Source organism: Drosophila biarmipes, chromosome 2L (genome assembly GCF_025231255.1).
Source record: "Drosophila biarmipes strain raj3 chromosome 2L, RU_DBia_V1.1, whole genome shotgun sequence".
Lineage (NCBI taxonomy): Eukaryota > Metazoa > Arthropoda > Insecta > Diptera > Drosophilidae > Drosophila > Drosophila biarmipes.
Genome location: NC_066612.1, coordinates 233579 through 249566, shown reverse-complemented (window position 1 = coordinate 249566; position 15988 = coordinate 233579). Strand labels below are relative to the sequence as shown.

Below are 15988 nucleotides of genomic sequence, written 5' to 3'. Positions count from 1 at the left end.
TATCCATAACTTACCAGGTGGTCCGACGGAGGTATTAACCTGCTGCTGAGCGGATTTCAACACTGCAGCTGATACCGGCGGTGGACTTGCCACACCTCCTGGCATTATCTGTCCAGCCTGCAGGTTGTGCACTACAGGATTTGGCTTTCCAGGCGGCGGCGAAGGATTCAACTGATGCTGCTGCGGCTGCAGATGTGCTGGTAGTTTCTGCTGCAGCATCCCAGGATGGGTGGGCAATATCATGCTGTGAAGGGGCAGTTGCATCTGAGTTCCCTTCTGTTGATTGGATTGCTTGTACAGATGCTGCTGTTGAACGGATGCCGATGAAGTGGGTGGTAAAACAGCGGGTGCGTAGCCATAGTTCGGCTTGCCCAGCTGAATATGAGCTCCTGCAGACGAAGGGGGTAACGGCTGCTGCTGTTGCGGCTGCGCTACCACTGAAGCCTTTGAACTCACCACATGCAATATTTGTGGTGTCGTAGCCGAAGACGTTTGCTTGATCACCAACGTTTGTGGCTGCTGCTGTTGGGGACTCACGGTAGCTCCCGGTCCCAACTGTTGTTGCTGACCGGAAATCCTAGGCGAATGCGGCGAGTGTGCTGTCGGTGGCGGCACGTTTACCACAAGATGTTGGTGGTGCAGATGACGTGCAATAATCTGGGGCTGCAATTGCTGTTGATTTACTGGCGTATCTGTCAGCAACATGTGAGTGGAATGTGGCTGCTGCTGCTGGGGTTGAGCTACTGGTTGTTTTGTGGGCGTCAATTGCTGCTGGAGATTCTTTTCCCTGTTCAGTACGTGAGCCTTAAGTGGTTGAGGTGGTCGCACGTTGCTGTGCTGAGCATGTTGCAGCACAGTGGGAAGGGGATTTGACTGCAGTACAATGGGTTGCTTTGGCGGAGCCACTATCTGAGAGAGTTGCTGCTGCGGAATCACCTGTTGAGTGGGGTTTCCTTTTACCAGAACACTCACTGATTTGTTGAGCAGGGCCGCTGATGCTGCGGACTCAAGTTGCACTGATTTTCCCAATGCCGTAATCGGTGGTGCTGCACCAGAAGCAATCACAGTGGTACTGATCTGTAAATTTGCTTGTTGCTGTGGTGCTTGCGGTGGATGTTGCTGCTGCTGAGAAATATGAAGCGTTGGACCAGCTTCATTGCTGCTGTTGGCAGGAGCAGCAGCGGTGGCAGCTGGAAGATTGCCCTCCTTGCCCTGAGGCATTCCTGCGGTTATAACTCCCGTGACGGGATCAACCAGAGCCTTGCTGACCGCATCCGCTGCCCCACCAGTGATCTTTTGAGTAGCAGGGGCGGCAGTCTGATGCATTGGCAACCCACCGCTGGGAATGGATGAGTTGATGGCCTGATAGGATTCAATCTCCGCCGCCGCAATGGCTTTCTTCTTGGGATGTTGAGGCATTGTGGGCTTGGGAGGAACCATGACAGGCGTGGGAGCTGGAACGGGAATAGACACGGCCACAGAAGTTGACGTAGGAGTCGGTGCAACAACTTGTACTGGTTCCACTTCCTTACTGTCCAACTGCGGCATATGTGGTTGGATATTAACTGCTTCGGGTGGCGGCAAGAGACTGGATGCAGAAGTTGCAGCCGTTGGATTGGGCGCGATTGCCTCCTCCATCAAGCTTGCTGGCGGTTCACCAATGGTCTTTCTGTCCTTTGAGCGTCTTGGGCGACCCACTGCGTTGGCGGGTTGTACTGCATCCGTCTTCTTGGCCTGCGTATTTCTGCCAGAACGTCGTGGTGGAGTTTGGGCTCCTTTTGGCAACTGCTGTCCTGTACCAGTTGGAGTGTTGGTATTTCGCACGACATCTTCGATGATATCGTCTACCGTGCTACGATCCTCCTTTTCCTGTAGACGGCGAGATTTGCGTGTGTTACTGGCCTCGGAGTTATCCCCTCCTATTGGATCCACTTGCGATGCAACGTCAGGCTGATGCTGTTGTTGTTGTTGCTGTTGTTGCACAGGTTGCTCAACTTCAATACTGTTCTTAATCGATGGTTGGGTTTTATTGATGGTGAGAATCAGCCGGGGTCGCTGATCGTCTGCAGGTGGCGCAATAGCCGAATTTGTCTTGCCCTTTGGTTCTTCACCAGTGTCTTCATGGAATTCGTAGATATCCTGACTAGTTCCCACTTGACTTCCGACTTGATGTTGGGCTTGCGCTTGAGTCATAGCTTGATTTCTGGCTTTCTTTTCTGCAGCTGTGAGCACAGGATTTGGAGGATTAGGAACTGCTGGAGGTGCAACTGCAGGTGTGCTACCTCCGACCATTTCCATGGACTTTCGCTGCAGATCGAGCTGTTGCTGCTGGAGTTGCTGCTGCTGCAAAAGCAGATTCCTGGGAGGACGTCCTTTCCTGCCTCTGGTCACAGGAGCTGTAACAGGTTTTCTCAGCCTGGTTTGCACTCCATTGTCACCAGGCTGTAATACCAATCCCGAATCCGCTCCTGGGACTGCTGTTGCTGCATTTAGCGGGAATCCTCCCAACTTTTTCGCTCCCCTCGGTTGGCGTCCTCGCTTAGCGCTGCCACCCCTTCCCGGAGGCCTTCCAACAGTGGGTACGACAGGCTTTGCTGGCGGCAATTGTCTTGTTTCCGTTTCGTCCTCTGTGTCATGATCGTTGGAGCTGTTCACACTCGCCGAGGGAGCTGCGATATGAGTGTCTTCAACTACAGCATGATCCACAGATTGCGGATTTGGAATTGGAGCCGCTGCAATTGTCTGCATCTCGACTGGCCTTTTCTCTTCCTTACTAACCAATGGAGTATCTAGTTTCTTTATCACACTGTCAATATTCACCTCCTTCGCTGACCAGTAATCGCTGTCAACTTCCTTGGAATCCTGCTCGATTAGCTCATCCTGCTTCGGCTGCGAGATCTTAATCAGATTTTCTTCAGTTAACAGGGAGGCCCCAGTTTTTGGTGAGATCACTGCCGAACTGGTGGTTGGAGTAGGTGTGCGAATAACCGACACACTTTCCGATGCCTTGAGATTTGCCATAGCCGGTGATGGTTCCACAGGACCAGGAACTGGATTCTCCTTGCTCTGGCCCGGAAGATAGTGTACGACATTCGCTGTAGTAGGTTGTGCTTGGCTTGGTGGGTGTACAATGTGTTGTTGGACAATCATCTTCGGTGTATTCTGGATAACGTTGTGTGGCGATTGAACAGGAAGATTTCCTCCAGGTGAAGACAGTGGTTTTTGATGATGGTTTACTGGCGGTAGTGGTTGATGTGGTTGCTGATGTTGGTGTGCGTGTGCTTGGGGTCCAACTTTGGTTATTATTGCTGCAGGCTGGGGCACTTGGACTTGAGGCACTGAAACCAAAGTATTTGGTTTGCATGGTGGACTGTGCGGCAGTTGTTGCGGAGGTTGCTGCTGAGTCAATCCTCGTGATGGAGGCTGGGTATGATGTTGCTGTGTTGCAAACATCGACGAGGGGGCTCCCAAATGGCCAGTTCCCTGAGGCGATTGTTGCTGTTGCTGGGCACCATGGATCTGATGTTGCAATTTCTGTATTTGCTGCAGTTGCTGCTGTTGAGCCTGGTGTTGTTGGTTTAACTGCTGCTGAGATTGATGCTGCTGTTGGGCCTGTGCTTGCTGCTGGGTCTGGTGTTGTTGGTTGAGCTGTTGCTGAACTTGATGCTGCTGTTGGGCCTGTGCTTGCTGCTGGGTCTGGTGTTGTTGGTTGAGCTGTGGCTGAACTTGATGCTGTTTTTGAGCCTGATGTTGCTGTTGAGCGTGATGTTGGTTTAACTGTGGCTGGTTTTGGTGTTGCTGCTGTGCCTGATGTTGCTGCTGTGCTTGATGGTGTTGCTGAGCCTGATGCTGTTGCTGAGCCTGATGCTGTTGCTGAGCCTGATGCTGTTGCTGCATTTGGTGTTGCTGAGCTGGCGTGATTTGTTGCGCCTGACCATGAAGTTGTTGCTGTTGCATGTGCTGCTGTTGTTGTCGCTGTATCATCTGCTGATGCATAAGCTGTTGCATGTGCTGCTGGTGTTGCGCTGTCATCTTGGCCATCATTTGCGGGGAATGCTGCTGCTGCTGGGTCTGGTGGTGTTGCTGCTGGGCATTCACATTGAGGTTCTTGTGAGGCGGCAGACTGCCCAAAGGTGGCGAACTGGCCACCTGGGATTGAGTGGCCTGTTGTGGCTGCACTGTGACCACCTTGCTTATAATTGTCGGGTGATGAGGCACTGGCAACGCTGGCATTTTTTGCAGGGGAATTGCCATTAACTGCGATGAATTCTGCACCTCAATCATAGGTTTAGGCGAAGGCTGCTGTGAAACCTGTTGTTGCTGGCTTCTTGGCTGGTAACTGTTGGCTTTGTTGGCTGAAGGCGAGTTGTTGGCGGCCATTACTCGCGTTGTAGGGCTTGCTAATGGGCTTATGTTGCTACCCTGCGGGCTGGTTATCAGCGTATGTTGCTGAACCTGTTGCTGAGGTGGCGGTTGGTTTACCACCGGTCGCCCAACAGGACTCAACTGACCCACTAGGCGGTTTTGAGAACCACCACGTCCTGGTGAAAGGAGCGGACTGTGTGGAGAAGGAGCCCGAATGCCAACCATGTAAGTTCCAGGTTGCTGGGAGTGATGAGGCTGCTGTTGCTGATGTGGAGATAGTACCATTGTGGGCACCACAAAGTGGGGAGTCGGTTCTGGTATGGATATTGTGGGTGGTTGCATAATCAGGGATTGGGCTCGTAGTGTTTGGTGTGATGTAAGTGGAGCTTGCTTGGGAGTCGAAGCCTGTGGCATAGTATTCTGACTTGGAGTTGGACTTCCAAATGAGATTGATGCAGAGGCTGAAGCTGTTGTAGAAGCCGTGCTGGAGTTAGAGCTAGAGCAGTTGCTCATCACATTGGACAGATCCAAATTGATAAGGGGTGTTGGATTTACGCCGCTTCCTGCTGGGTGTGGGGCAGGTAAGACAGTCTGCACGGGCTGTACCAAAGGTTGTTGAAGTTTACTGATGGTTGGCGGCTCAATCTTAGCAGGGGAGGAGGGTAAGCCCGTTCCAGTTACAGGTGCCGCCTTTGGCGGTTCCAAGGTTGGCAACTTGGTAATCACAGAAGGTTGTTGTGGGGTCTCCTTGCTAGGCTTGGGTTTAGACTCCTCCTGAGGTTTTGGTATTTCCCTGCCAGAAGTATGGCTAATAGACTTCTCCGGCGACGAGGAGCTCTGCACCGTTTCATCAATCTTTAGACTAGGTCCACTGCTATCCGCCTCGTCAGGATTTTCTTCTGTGTCCGTATCAATCTGAAGATCTCTCTCTGATTGCGGTGTATCAGCCTTGATGTCCATCATATCCTCGTGCCTTAAGCTTTGCACCGCTTTGTTGAGTTCATCGGGATCCCCGACCTCTGCGACAGGTTCCAATTCAGATTCAGGCTCTGGATCAGGCTCGGGGTCTGGTTCAGGTTCTGGCTCAGGCTCGATTTCTGGTTCCTCCAGAGTCGCTGCAGGCTCCCCAGCTGTCTCGATGGCTTTGGCTGCCAAAGCTGCTTCTTCATCGGGTTCTGCTACCACTAGAGCTGGAGTTTCCATTTCACTTACTGAATTCATTTCATCCATGCCATCAAGAGAGTAATCTGCCGTAGATGAAGTTCCAAAACTTTCACCCAAAAGGGCGGACACGGCGCTCTCCGTCTCTTCCTGAGAGATGGTCACACGGGACTTGCTATCCTCTAGCTTATCCAAAGGTTTAGACGCACCTGGAGGCGATGCCACCGGAATTTTCGGCTCATCTGCAATGTTATCGAGTAAAGACGATGAATTAAACTCTGCCGAAATTGATTGAACAGCTGATTCGCTAATCCTATCATCCAGCTGACCATCGAAACCAGGTATGAAGATATCCTTTTTCTTGCTTTGAGCAGATGCACTGGAGGGCGAACTTTCCGCTCCTGCAACTGCAGCTACTGCTGCACTTGCTCCCGCTGCTGTGGAAGATGTGGGCGTGGTGGCCAAGGCAGATGAGGAAGTCACTACAGTTCCACTGCTCACAGGAGTCTCTGCAGACTGAGTGGTCAGCACAGAACTGCTGGCAATGGTTGGAGTTTTAGGTATAGGACTAATAAGACGAGGTTGCTCACGCGAAGGAGTGAGGCTATCGCTTCCACGGCTTGTGGGCGTCGTAGCTTTTGCCTTTGGTGTAAGCAGTAGATCATCGTCATCGTCACCTATTAGACATGGCAAACTGGGAGATGGTTTGCACAAGGGTGGCGATGAAACATGCTTGGCGTCCAAGTGCTCTTCTGCATGCTTGGTGGCAGCTTGTACGTTTACAGTCAGCTTACCAGGAGTAGGAGGAGCGGATGAAGTGGGCGCCACACTTGGCAGGGAATCCCTGCGGTGTTGTTGCAGCATCTTCTCCTGCTTCTCCTCTTTGGATCGTTTTTTCTTCTTCTTTTTGTCCTTGCTTTTATGCTGCTCAAGCTGCTCCGGTTTTGCGCCCTGTTTAATCATATCCACTGATTGGTTGTCTTCATTGTCGGAGAATCGGAACACATCCGCCATATCGGATCTGTAGGTAGCGGCGGTTGAAGGAGTTGCTTCCTCTGGAATCGTCTTGCTGTCAAAGTCAATCATCAGTTGAGCTTCTAGGGCCCTCCCTGCTTCATCCATATCCACGCTGTTATCATCATCCACTTTGGTCTCAGACTTGGAGGATTGCTGTTGTGCTTGATTTTGCTGTTCTCGCTGAGATTTTTCGCGCCGCTTCTTCTCGCGCTTCTCCTTCCGATGTCTCTCCCTATCCGCATGAGAGGAAGAGCTGCTTCCACCCGTCTGTCGACTTCTCTCCTGTTGCTGCTCATCCTCCTGCACTGGCAATTGATTAAGTGCTTCCTGATTTTTGCTGGTAGGGGTGGAAGGTTCCTGTTTGTAGGTTTGCAAAGCAGCGGAAACAATGGGGCCAGTAGTAGAGCCACAGCTCGCTATTACGTCCTTATTAATTTCTGGTTGTTCGGGAAACTGGGTTTCTTCCTCATCAGAAATGATGCCAAAGATAAACTCCATTTTATCGTCTCCTCTCTTTGAAGGTTGTGTCATCACGGGAGCTGAAGTGGGTGTGGCAGGCATAGGAGTAGCATTAGGACGGACTACTCCTGAGTTGTATAATTTCGTGGAAGAGGATGTATCCAGGCTCTTTGATTTCTTAGACTTCTTGAGACGATGGCGCTCTTCTTTTGATAATTTTTCTGTTCCTGTATCATTCGTGATGGGCAAATTGTTTACAATGGTACTGCTATTGGTCTCCGTCATATTCCTCAGCTTTTCGCGTTTCTTTTCCTTTCTCTCCTTGTGCTTCCTCCTCTCACTGGCTGCAATTTCTATTGGAAGAGAGGCACCCTCAGTTTTGATATCATCAAAACTATCGAACTTGGTTTTGCACTCGGTCGAGGAGTGGACATCAAAGATGGAGGGTGTCGACGGAGTCACCAGCAGAGGAGTTGGAGGAGCAGATGTCTCCGCTGTGGAAGAGGACTTTAGGCGCCTCTTGCTCTTCTTATGCTTCTTTCGAGTCTCTGGAGAGTAATCTTTCGTCTTCCCAGAATCAGAGTATGTGTAAGCAGCTGAATTGTAGAAATCTCCAATCTCTTTCTTAATCTCTCTTTCCGTCTTCAGCTTGCGCTCTTCTATCGAGGAGTTGGAATCATGACGGGATTTGAATTTTGTTTCGCTGTCAGAGAGTTGCTCTCGCTTGATTTCCTGGACTGGAGCCGCGGGTTGTTCTTGTTTAATCGCCAAATCAGGAGCTGGCAGGGATTGTGACTCCGAATCGGATGCAATCCGGGTAGAGTGCGAGTTTCGCTTTCCCAGATGACTGTGCCTCATCACATTCCTTCTAATCTCATCCTCAGAGCTATCGTCCCCATCGCAAAGTCTCCTAAGGTTCTGCTGCATCTGACGCAACCTGTTACCAGGTAGGGAGCTTGTATCCTGTGGATCCTGATCTCCGGGCTCTGCATCCGAATCAGAAGAAATCCGCCGTTGATGGCACTCTTCATCGTCATCATCATCGCTGCTAGAGAGTCCAGGATAACGACCATGGAAACTGCTACTGCCACTATTCCGATGATGACGATCCTCGAACTCCGTGTCCGAATCCCCGTCATAGCTGGTAGAGCGCTTCTTTTTGGCACGAGATTGCTTCAGCTGCGAGAATTTCGCCTTGATCTTCTTTTCCTCCGCCTGACGTTGCATATTCTTACAGCTCCTAGCTTTTACTTTGTCGTACATTGAAACATTTGGACAATCGTCCGGAATGTCGAAAATTGAGTGCTTCTTGGAAGCATCATCCGTGTCGTCAGAATCTGCAGAGCTTAGCATCATCAGTTTAGCGCGAAGCGATTTCGAGGAAGACATATGGCCTTCGTCAGACCCCCTCGACGATTTCCGTTCCACACTTCTTCTATGGTGGTGATGATGCGGTTTTCCACTCGAGGTGTTAGTGGCAGCTGAGCTGAGTTCTCCAGCAGATCCGCTTCCTGCCGCCGATATTCTCCTGTGAGGATTGTGCTGCTGTGGTGTGTGTTCTTCATCTGTGTTTGTGGATTCCGCCACCGAATGCCGCTTTTTCTCGCGATGGTGATGATGCTCTCTTTTGCTTTTATGCCTGGAGGATGAACTACTGCCATGATGGTGACTGTTGGAGTGCTCCCTTTCCTTCTCTCTTTTGGGCTGAGAGTGCTGCTCCTCCTCACTCGTATTTAACTGTGGCTTAGTCTGCGGAGAAGGATCCACCACCATTTCAATAGAGGGATTCGTTTCTATGGAGCTTACACTGCTCTTCTGGTGATGTTTGTCCCGGCGTTGATGCTTTGAGGACGAGGAGGAACTTCCTCCACTACCATGGGACTTTGAGGTGTGAGAACTACTAGTTTTATCTTCCTTAGAACTATTGCTCTTGTGTTCCTTGGAGTCCCGGCGGTCATTCAACCTTTGATTACTGTTGTGAGCCGATGTATTCTGAGAGCTTTCCATTCTTATTCGCTTCACATAGTCTTCATGGTGGTTCTGTTGACTCGATCCTCCGCCTACTCCGGCACTGTGGTTGCTTTCTTGTGAGCTAAGTCGTCGTTTATGCAAGCGCACTGGCGAATTTCTAGACAACTTTCGGGAGCGATCCTTGGATGCGTTTTCTGAAGGTGTTGATGGGGAAGCATTCGGAGTATTGGGAGAAGTGGCTTCCGCAGCGTTTTCCTTGTTGTGGTGACAGTCGATTGGAGCAGTTGAGGAAGAGGCATTGTTGTGGGAATAAAAGCTGCTAGCCTCTACGGTGGCATCTGCTTTGCTTTTGTGATACGAAGAGAGTTCACGCATGCGACCCAAGCGAGCTTCTTGCTCCGAATCCATGGCTCGGCGAGATTGTTCCTTTTCCCGCTGCTCCCTCTCACGTTGATCCTTCTCGCGGTGATACTCCTTTTCCCTTTGCTCCTTCTCACGCTGCTCCTTTTCCCTTTGATCTTTATCTCGCAACTCCTTTTCCCTTAGCTCCTTTTCGCGCATCTCCTTTTCTCGGATTTCTTTTTCCTTTTGTTCCTTTTCACGCTGCTCCTTCTCTCTAAGCTCTCGCTCTTCTCTTTCCTTTTTTTCCCGATCCTCCTGGGCCTTTTTCTCCCGCTCCTTTTCCTTTTCTTTCTCCTCCTTAGCCTTTCGATCCTCCTTCTCTCTTTCCTCCTGCAAGGCCTTTCGCTCCTTCTCCTCTCGCTCGTGCTGCTTACGCAGATCCTTTTCTCTTTTCTCCTTTTCCTGACGCTCCTTCTTTTCCCTCTCGTGGCGCTGGTCCTTTTCGGATTTCTCTGCCGACTCATCGGGTTCACTGGAGTCGTCTTCGATCCGGGGAGTAGCTGATTTGGAGGACTGGGAAGCAGTCGAGTTCTTCCGCTTATCGGAGGACGACGAATGAGATGACGAATTTTTTTCAGACTTTTTGTTCTTCTTGTCGCTGTCCGATCGGTTGTTGTGCTTGCTGTGAGATTTGTCATGGCTGCTGCTGACCTTCTTCGAGCTGGAACTGGAGGATTGCGATGACGAGGTACCACTCTTTTTCGACTGCTCCTCCTCGCTATAGGTCGGTTGTGGTGGCTTTTGTACATGTGACGTTGTTGTGGTTGAGGAACTGTTACCGTTGGACGATGATGATGAAGTAGATGCAGATATACTCGTAGATCCGGTTGTAGATCCTGAGGATAAGCTGTTGGTGGTGCCCACGTTAGTACTCCCTGGCACTGAGGCAGATTTCTGAAGCTGTATTCTCGCTGGTGACTGTTGAGGAGCATCTGGCACGCTTAAACTCTTGGTCAGATTGCTTCCTGAACTGTGTACAACCGATCTCGATTGTTTTGCCATTTCTGGAGGAGGTGGTGGCGCTGGCTGCACGGCCGGCGGTGGTGCAGCGGTGTTTGGCAGTGGCGGGTGACTTGGAAACGGGTACTGGAGACCCTTAGTGGGTCCCGAATTGGTAGCTGGTGAGGAAGAGGCGGCGGTAGATCCTCCACTGAGTCCTCCACTTGCAGCTCCCGGAGCTGTAGGTTTGTTCAACTGTCCATGGCTAGCGGACGTAGCTCCTCCCACCGAAGGTGAGGGTGATGGGCTGTTATAGGGCGACATCGAAGCTTGAGGTGAGTTCATGGGTGACAAACTGCTGAGCCTCTGGAGCAATCCCGCCGTTTTGCTACTCGTCGAATTTCCCAAACCACCACCACAGTTTCCAATAATTGGAGTTGTTTTAGTTGCCGCGAGATTGGGCAAGGCAGGTGAGGTGTTTCCGCTGCTTGCGCCACCAGCATGTCGGGATGCACTAGATCCCAATGAAGATCCCACCACAATATTGGAGCTGGAGCCCAAAGCGAAGTCAGAGCTGGCTGGATCGTACCACTGGTTTTTATTTAGCCGTTGGAAATCGTCATCGAATATGCTTTTTTTGGCTAGTACGGATTTGACAATGTCCGAAGGTTGCAGCTCGTCAATGTCTAGAAACTTGTGCCGAGAATTGCTCGTGGAGCTCGATACTGTACCACTTGAACTGTTGCTATTCCCGGACCCCGAACTTGTTTGATGCGAATTCAAGCTGCTCCCCAAGTTCATGTGCATGGAGAGCTGCCAGGATGGCGTGGCACTAGAGGGGGTATGACTTGAAGCATGATCTCTGCTGCTTCCTCCAGACCATCTCTCGTAGTTCTCCTCAAAGTTGCGAAGTCGCTCATCCAACGATGGACTTCCGCCAGCATTTTGACCAGGTACGTCAGAATCGCTGGAATTGGAACTAAGTGAGCGTGGGCGTGCCGGACTGGCCATCAAACCAGAATTGGAAGATGTGGATCCATGCAATTGCTGCGACTGCTGCTGGTGATTATGCTGATGGTGTTGGTGGTGCGAGGACGATCGCCAATATCGTGAGGATGGGCTGGGCAGCAATACAGTTCCAGAACAGGAGCTTATTGCCTGACTGGCGTTTAGACTAGAGTTATTGAGGGAGCATGCCGAGGTCGAAGAAGTTCCTAAACCTCCCAAACCTCCGGACGACCCTGCCCCCAGTTGCGGCTGTAGGTAGCTGCTTCCCCCTCCGCTTCCACTGCCTCTGGATTGCTGTTGTTGGAAAAAGAGCACACCGAATTTTGGCAGGGGAAGCCACATGACATCCCGCACTCTCTCTCGCGCTCTTTCTCTAGGCGGAGGCAGGCGGCGTGGCTCTGTGGGCAAGACCTCAGGTCGCTCATCGCACAGCGGTGTTCCAGGACGAGACCCGTCCGCACTTTCTCCACCGCTGGCCTCGTGGGAGTGATGGGAATGTAGCTGATGGCCCCTGCCTCTCGAGACGTGATGATGGTAGTCATCCGTCGGCGTTAGACTACTTATGCCGCCTAAGCCAGATCCACCAGAATTATTGCTGGTTGAGGATGAGCTTGGCTGCTGCATGGAGTTGGTCACTCGTCTCCTCTTTGCAGCCAAGGAAGCGTTCAACATATGCTGTTGATCCATGCTGCTAGCTCCAACGATTCCGTGACGGAAAGCCGAGGAGCTAGAGAGCGCCGACAGTGCTCCTACATCAATGGACGGGCGCCGGCAGCTAAGCATCATGGATGGAGGCGCCGACGGCAGGTGGCCGGGAAACTTCATGCTGGGGGAACCACTCGGGGTCTCGGACACCCTGCGTATTTCGCTTTTGCGGTTAAGAGGATCGTGTATCACATCACAGTTGGACAAGGAAAGGGGGCTGGGTTTGTTGATGCTGCTGTGTTCTCCAGTGGACTCCAGCTAAAAGAAAAGTTGTTACCAGCGTGAATTAGTTTTTATGTAATAAAGCAATGGCTGTGTTGCTGTTTAACTTTGTAAATGTGTATCCGAAATTCGGGACTTGTTAAATCTTAACTTAGTTTACTCACCCCACTAGCATTGGAATGATGTTGGTGATGGTGGTAATCCATTTTTATTCGCTTACGCGGACTGACCACACCCTCATCACCACTGGAGGGGCACTCCTCGAGTTGTTCTGCCAAATGGAAACGTTGATTGTGCACGGAGTGCAAGTCTTTAGGTGTCTTACCGCAACGTCTCCGGCTAAGACTGTTGCTGCCAGATCCGGTGAAGCCTTCTGATCCCGACGTTGCAATTGCTCCACCACCAATTTGGATACTGTTTATCGTTCCATCGATTGATTCTCCCACGGCTCCGGCAGATCCAGATAAAGCTGTTCCTTGACGAGCGAGTACTGGGGAATCGGAGCGAACTTCCTCAAACAGCGTGGAATTTCCTGAACCTCCAGCAACCTCCTCAGAGTTGCGAAACCGAAGGCGACCCACATCGTTGAAATCACAGTCAACGGTTTGACGCGCATTTCGAGCCATTCGATGCCTTTGCGCCAGAGCAGCCGGAGACATGGGCATCGAACTAGAAGACGAGCTTGGCGTCGAGGGCATGGATGCGGCTGCAGGCATCGTTCCGGAGTTGTTGCCACTACTGCTTACTGAAGCAGGCGCTAAACTTGGAGCTGGCATTGCACTGGAGGCAGTGGTACCAATGCTTGAAGTGATGATGCTGTTGGTGCTTTGGTTAATTGTACTGCTTCCAGTGGCATTTCCACTGCTAGCTCCTCCCGGCGTGCTTCCAGGCGAGCATCCGTCGTTTGAGTTGTTCTGGTGGCGGCTAAAGGAAGACGCGCGGGATCGGGATTGCGATGAGGAGGCAGTCGGCTCATAGCGACTAAAGCGCGAGATAGAACCTTGAAAAAATAAGATTACATTAATTATTGTAACAATGGATATTTCGGCTTAAGCTTACTCGAACCCTGTTGCTGTTGCTGCTTCTCCAGCTTGTCATAGAAGGCATCCTGACACTCCCTCGATGCAAAATCCACTTGCAGCTTTCTGCCCCGCATGATCGTCCCGCGCATGTCTTTCACTGCGGCTTGGGCATTCTGCACCTGGTCGTACAGCACTAGGGCCAACTGCTTGTTCCGATCGATGCTGACTTTGGTCACTGTCCCAAATCGCGTGAACTGTGACTGAAGAAACGACTCGGAAACCTTTTCGCCGACACCATCAATCCAAACGCAATTGGTGGGCATTGATTTTCCAAAGCCCAACTTAATCCGGTTACTGCCCAAGTGCTCTCCGTCCATTTTGCGCATTGCCTTCACCACTGAGACAATATCCGAATACTGACAGAACGCGTAGGCATTTAGGCCCTGCTTCTTGATGTCGATCTCAATGATCTCACCAAAGCCCTCAAAGTGGCCACGCAGCTCGCCGGCGGTAATGTCCTTCTCAAGGTTCCCGATAAAGAGCGTCCTTGTAGACTTTGGATGGTACTCATCGAGCTCAGCTTCATAGGGGCGGAACTCGTTGTCCTCGACATCGTAGCCCTGATAAGGTTCTACCTCGATCTTGCAACCGAAAAAGTGCTTATCATGCGAGACCTCCAGAGCTTTTTCGACGTCATCAGGCTTCTTAAAGCAAACTAAAGCATACCGCTCCGAGTTTTGGCCCACCACCTTGACCCACGTGACCTTGCCGTGCTTTTTGTACTCATGAAATAAACCATCCTTGAGCGATGTGTCCGAGGAACGGGCGGGCAGGTTGCGGACACGTATCGCCAGCGGCCGGTTGTCTTCGGAATGCACCACGGGATTGGCCGGCAGACACGAGGAGGATCCACTGGAACTAGAGCTACTGCTTGAGGATGAACTGGAGCCACAGCCTCCGCCGCCGCCTGCGCTACTGGCGTTGCCAGCATTGCCACTGGGATTTGAAGAGTTGCCTGCGGCGGTAAAGTAAAGTAGTACGTTAATTGAAGTCCGATATTGTCTGACATTTTTGGTGGGATCGGGATAAGAATACTCACTGGTAACGGCGACGGACTGGAGGGTACGCCCGCCGCGCCCCTCTGCCATCGCACAATTGCCCGTAGACTGGACGGGACTGGACGCGTGCGAGTGGGATGAGGAGTGCGATGAGGACGATGAGCTATGCGAACTGCTGTAGCTACTCGGCGAACGCGAGTGCGAGCGACTGGAGGAGGTGGTGCTGCGTCCGTGCAGGTGGTGTCGCGTCCGGATCGCATGCACTGGCATAACATTGTCCACAGCGGCGGCCAAAGCAGCGGCCACATTTAGAATGTCACCGCTGGCCAAGCCGGAACCGGGATTGGAAGCTGCTCCCACAGCTGATCCAGATCCTAGTCCTACCGATCCTGCAGCTCCAGATACTACAGTGGGCATCGTTGGAGTTGCCGTGGTTATTGTATTATTTAAACTATTACTACTAAAACTATTGTTTGTGATTGTACTTGTCGTCGCCAACGGAGCAGCTCCTCCAGCTCCTCCTGGCGATTCCGAACCAGAGCGTGCTCCTCCGCTGCCCGCTGCTCCTGCCCCCTTAAGTAGCTTATTGAGTTTGCTACTGTGAAGGTGGTGCATCTTGCGCGAGGTGGCGGTGGTTAGCAAGTCATCCGCAGCACTCCCCGCATAAGCCACGCTCCGATGCACGGCCGTAGTCTGCGATTGGATCTGTAACTGTCCTTGGGCGGGAGATGGACAGGATCCTACGGCTCCTGCCGCTGTGCTGCTGCTGTAGTGCGGGTGTTGAGGATTCTGAAGATGTGGGTGCTGGTGCTGATGATGGTTGATCGGTGAGCTGCTCATTGTAAAGCCACCGGCTGCTGAGGCGCCGGCATTGCCACTGCCACCAGGACTTTTTAATTGGGCCGTCGTTGCAGCAGCGGCGGCTTCGTACCATGACTGTGGTGGTGCCACCCGCGCGCTCTGCTGATTCTGGTGGATATTGTGGCTGCTGCTCCGGTCGCCTAGCGCCTGCGGCACTCCTCCAGCTCCTGATACTATCAATCCTCCAGCTCCACCCGTTCCAGATCCTCCAGCTCCAGCTGTGCAGGCTGCTGTCGTCGTCGTCGTGTTGCTGCTGTTGCCGCTGCTGTTGATGCCGCCGCTGTGACCGCTGGCAGAACCATTCCTGTACAAGCGATCTCGGTTGCGCGATCTCTCGGAGGATCCTCCAGCCGCCGATGCGGACACTGACGCGGAGGCGCTCACGGACGAGGGACTGGAGATTGAGTTAGAATTGGCCAAGGAGGCGGAGTTGCTCGTCTGATATTGACTGACTAAGCGGCTGCTGGTGCGGTCGTAGTAGTTCCTTTCGAAGCTGTTTGTCGGTGGTTCCTCTGTAGACCTAAAACAAGAAACAACAATTGCAATCAAATGCAGGCCGGAAAGGTGTTCAGTTGCTTTATATAGAAATATAGACTACTACTATTACTATAATTATTTTTTCATAGACAATTATTCTCCCTCAAATGGGACACTTATAGGGTACAAATAGACCTACATATGCATGTGTGTATGACCATATGCATATGTATTTCTCTTTTGTAGGGCGGCTGCCATGCTGGGCTATCGCATGTACCTATGAGAACGATTTTGTTTGGCTTGCTATAAGTGAAATGCAAA

The 15988-nt window shown here is 51.7% G+C and overlaps 1 protein-coding gene across 7 annotated transcripts in view; it reads right to left on the bottom strand.

The window, feature by feature from the left end:
• The window catches only part of LOC108036838 (protein split ends), a 56225-nt gene that overhangs the window by 3882 nt on the left and 36355 nt on the right, over positions 1-15988 (bottom strand). For 4 of the 7 annotated variants that reach the window (XM_017113185.3, XM_017113189.3, XM_017113190.3 and 1 more), the window contains 4 exons: positions 14371-15710; positions 13309-14286; positions 12414-13249; positions 15-12285 (listed from right to left, as the gene is read on the bottom strand). In XM_017113185.3, coding sequence (XP_016968674.1) covers positions 15-12285; positions 12414-13249; positions 13309-14286; positions 14371-15710 — 15425 coding nt within the window. The remainder of the gene's footprint in view (positions 1-14; positions 12286-12413; positions 13250-13308; positions 14287-14370; positions 15711-15988) is intronic. The other 3 variants (XM_017113187.3, XM_017113193.3, XM_050885340.1) reach the window with 2 other exon arrangements.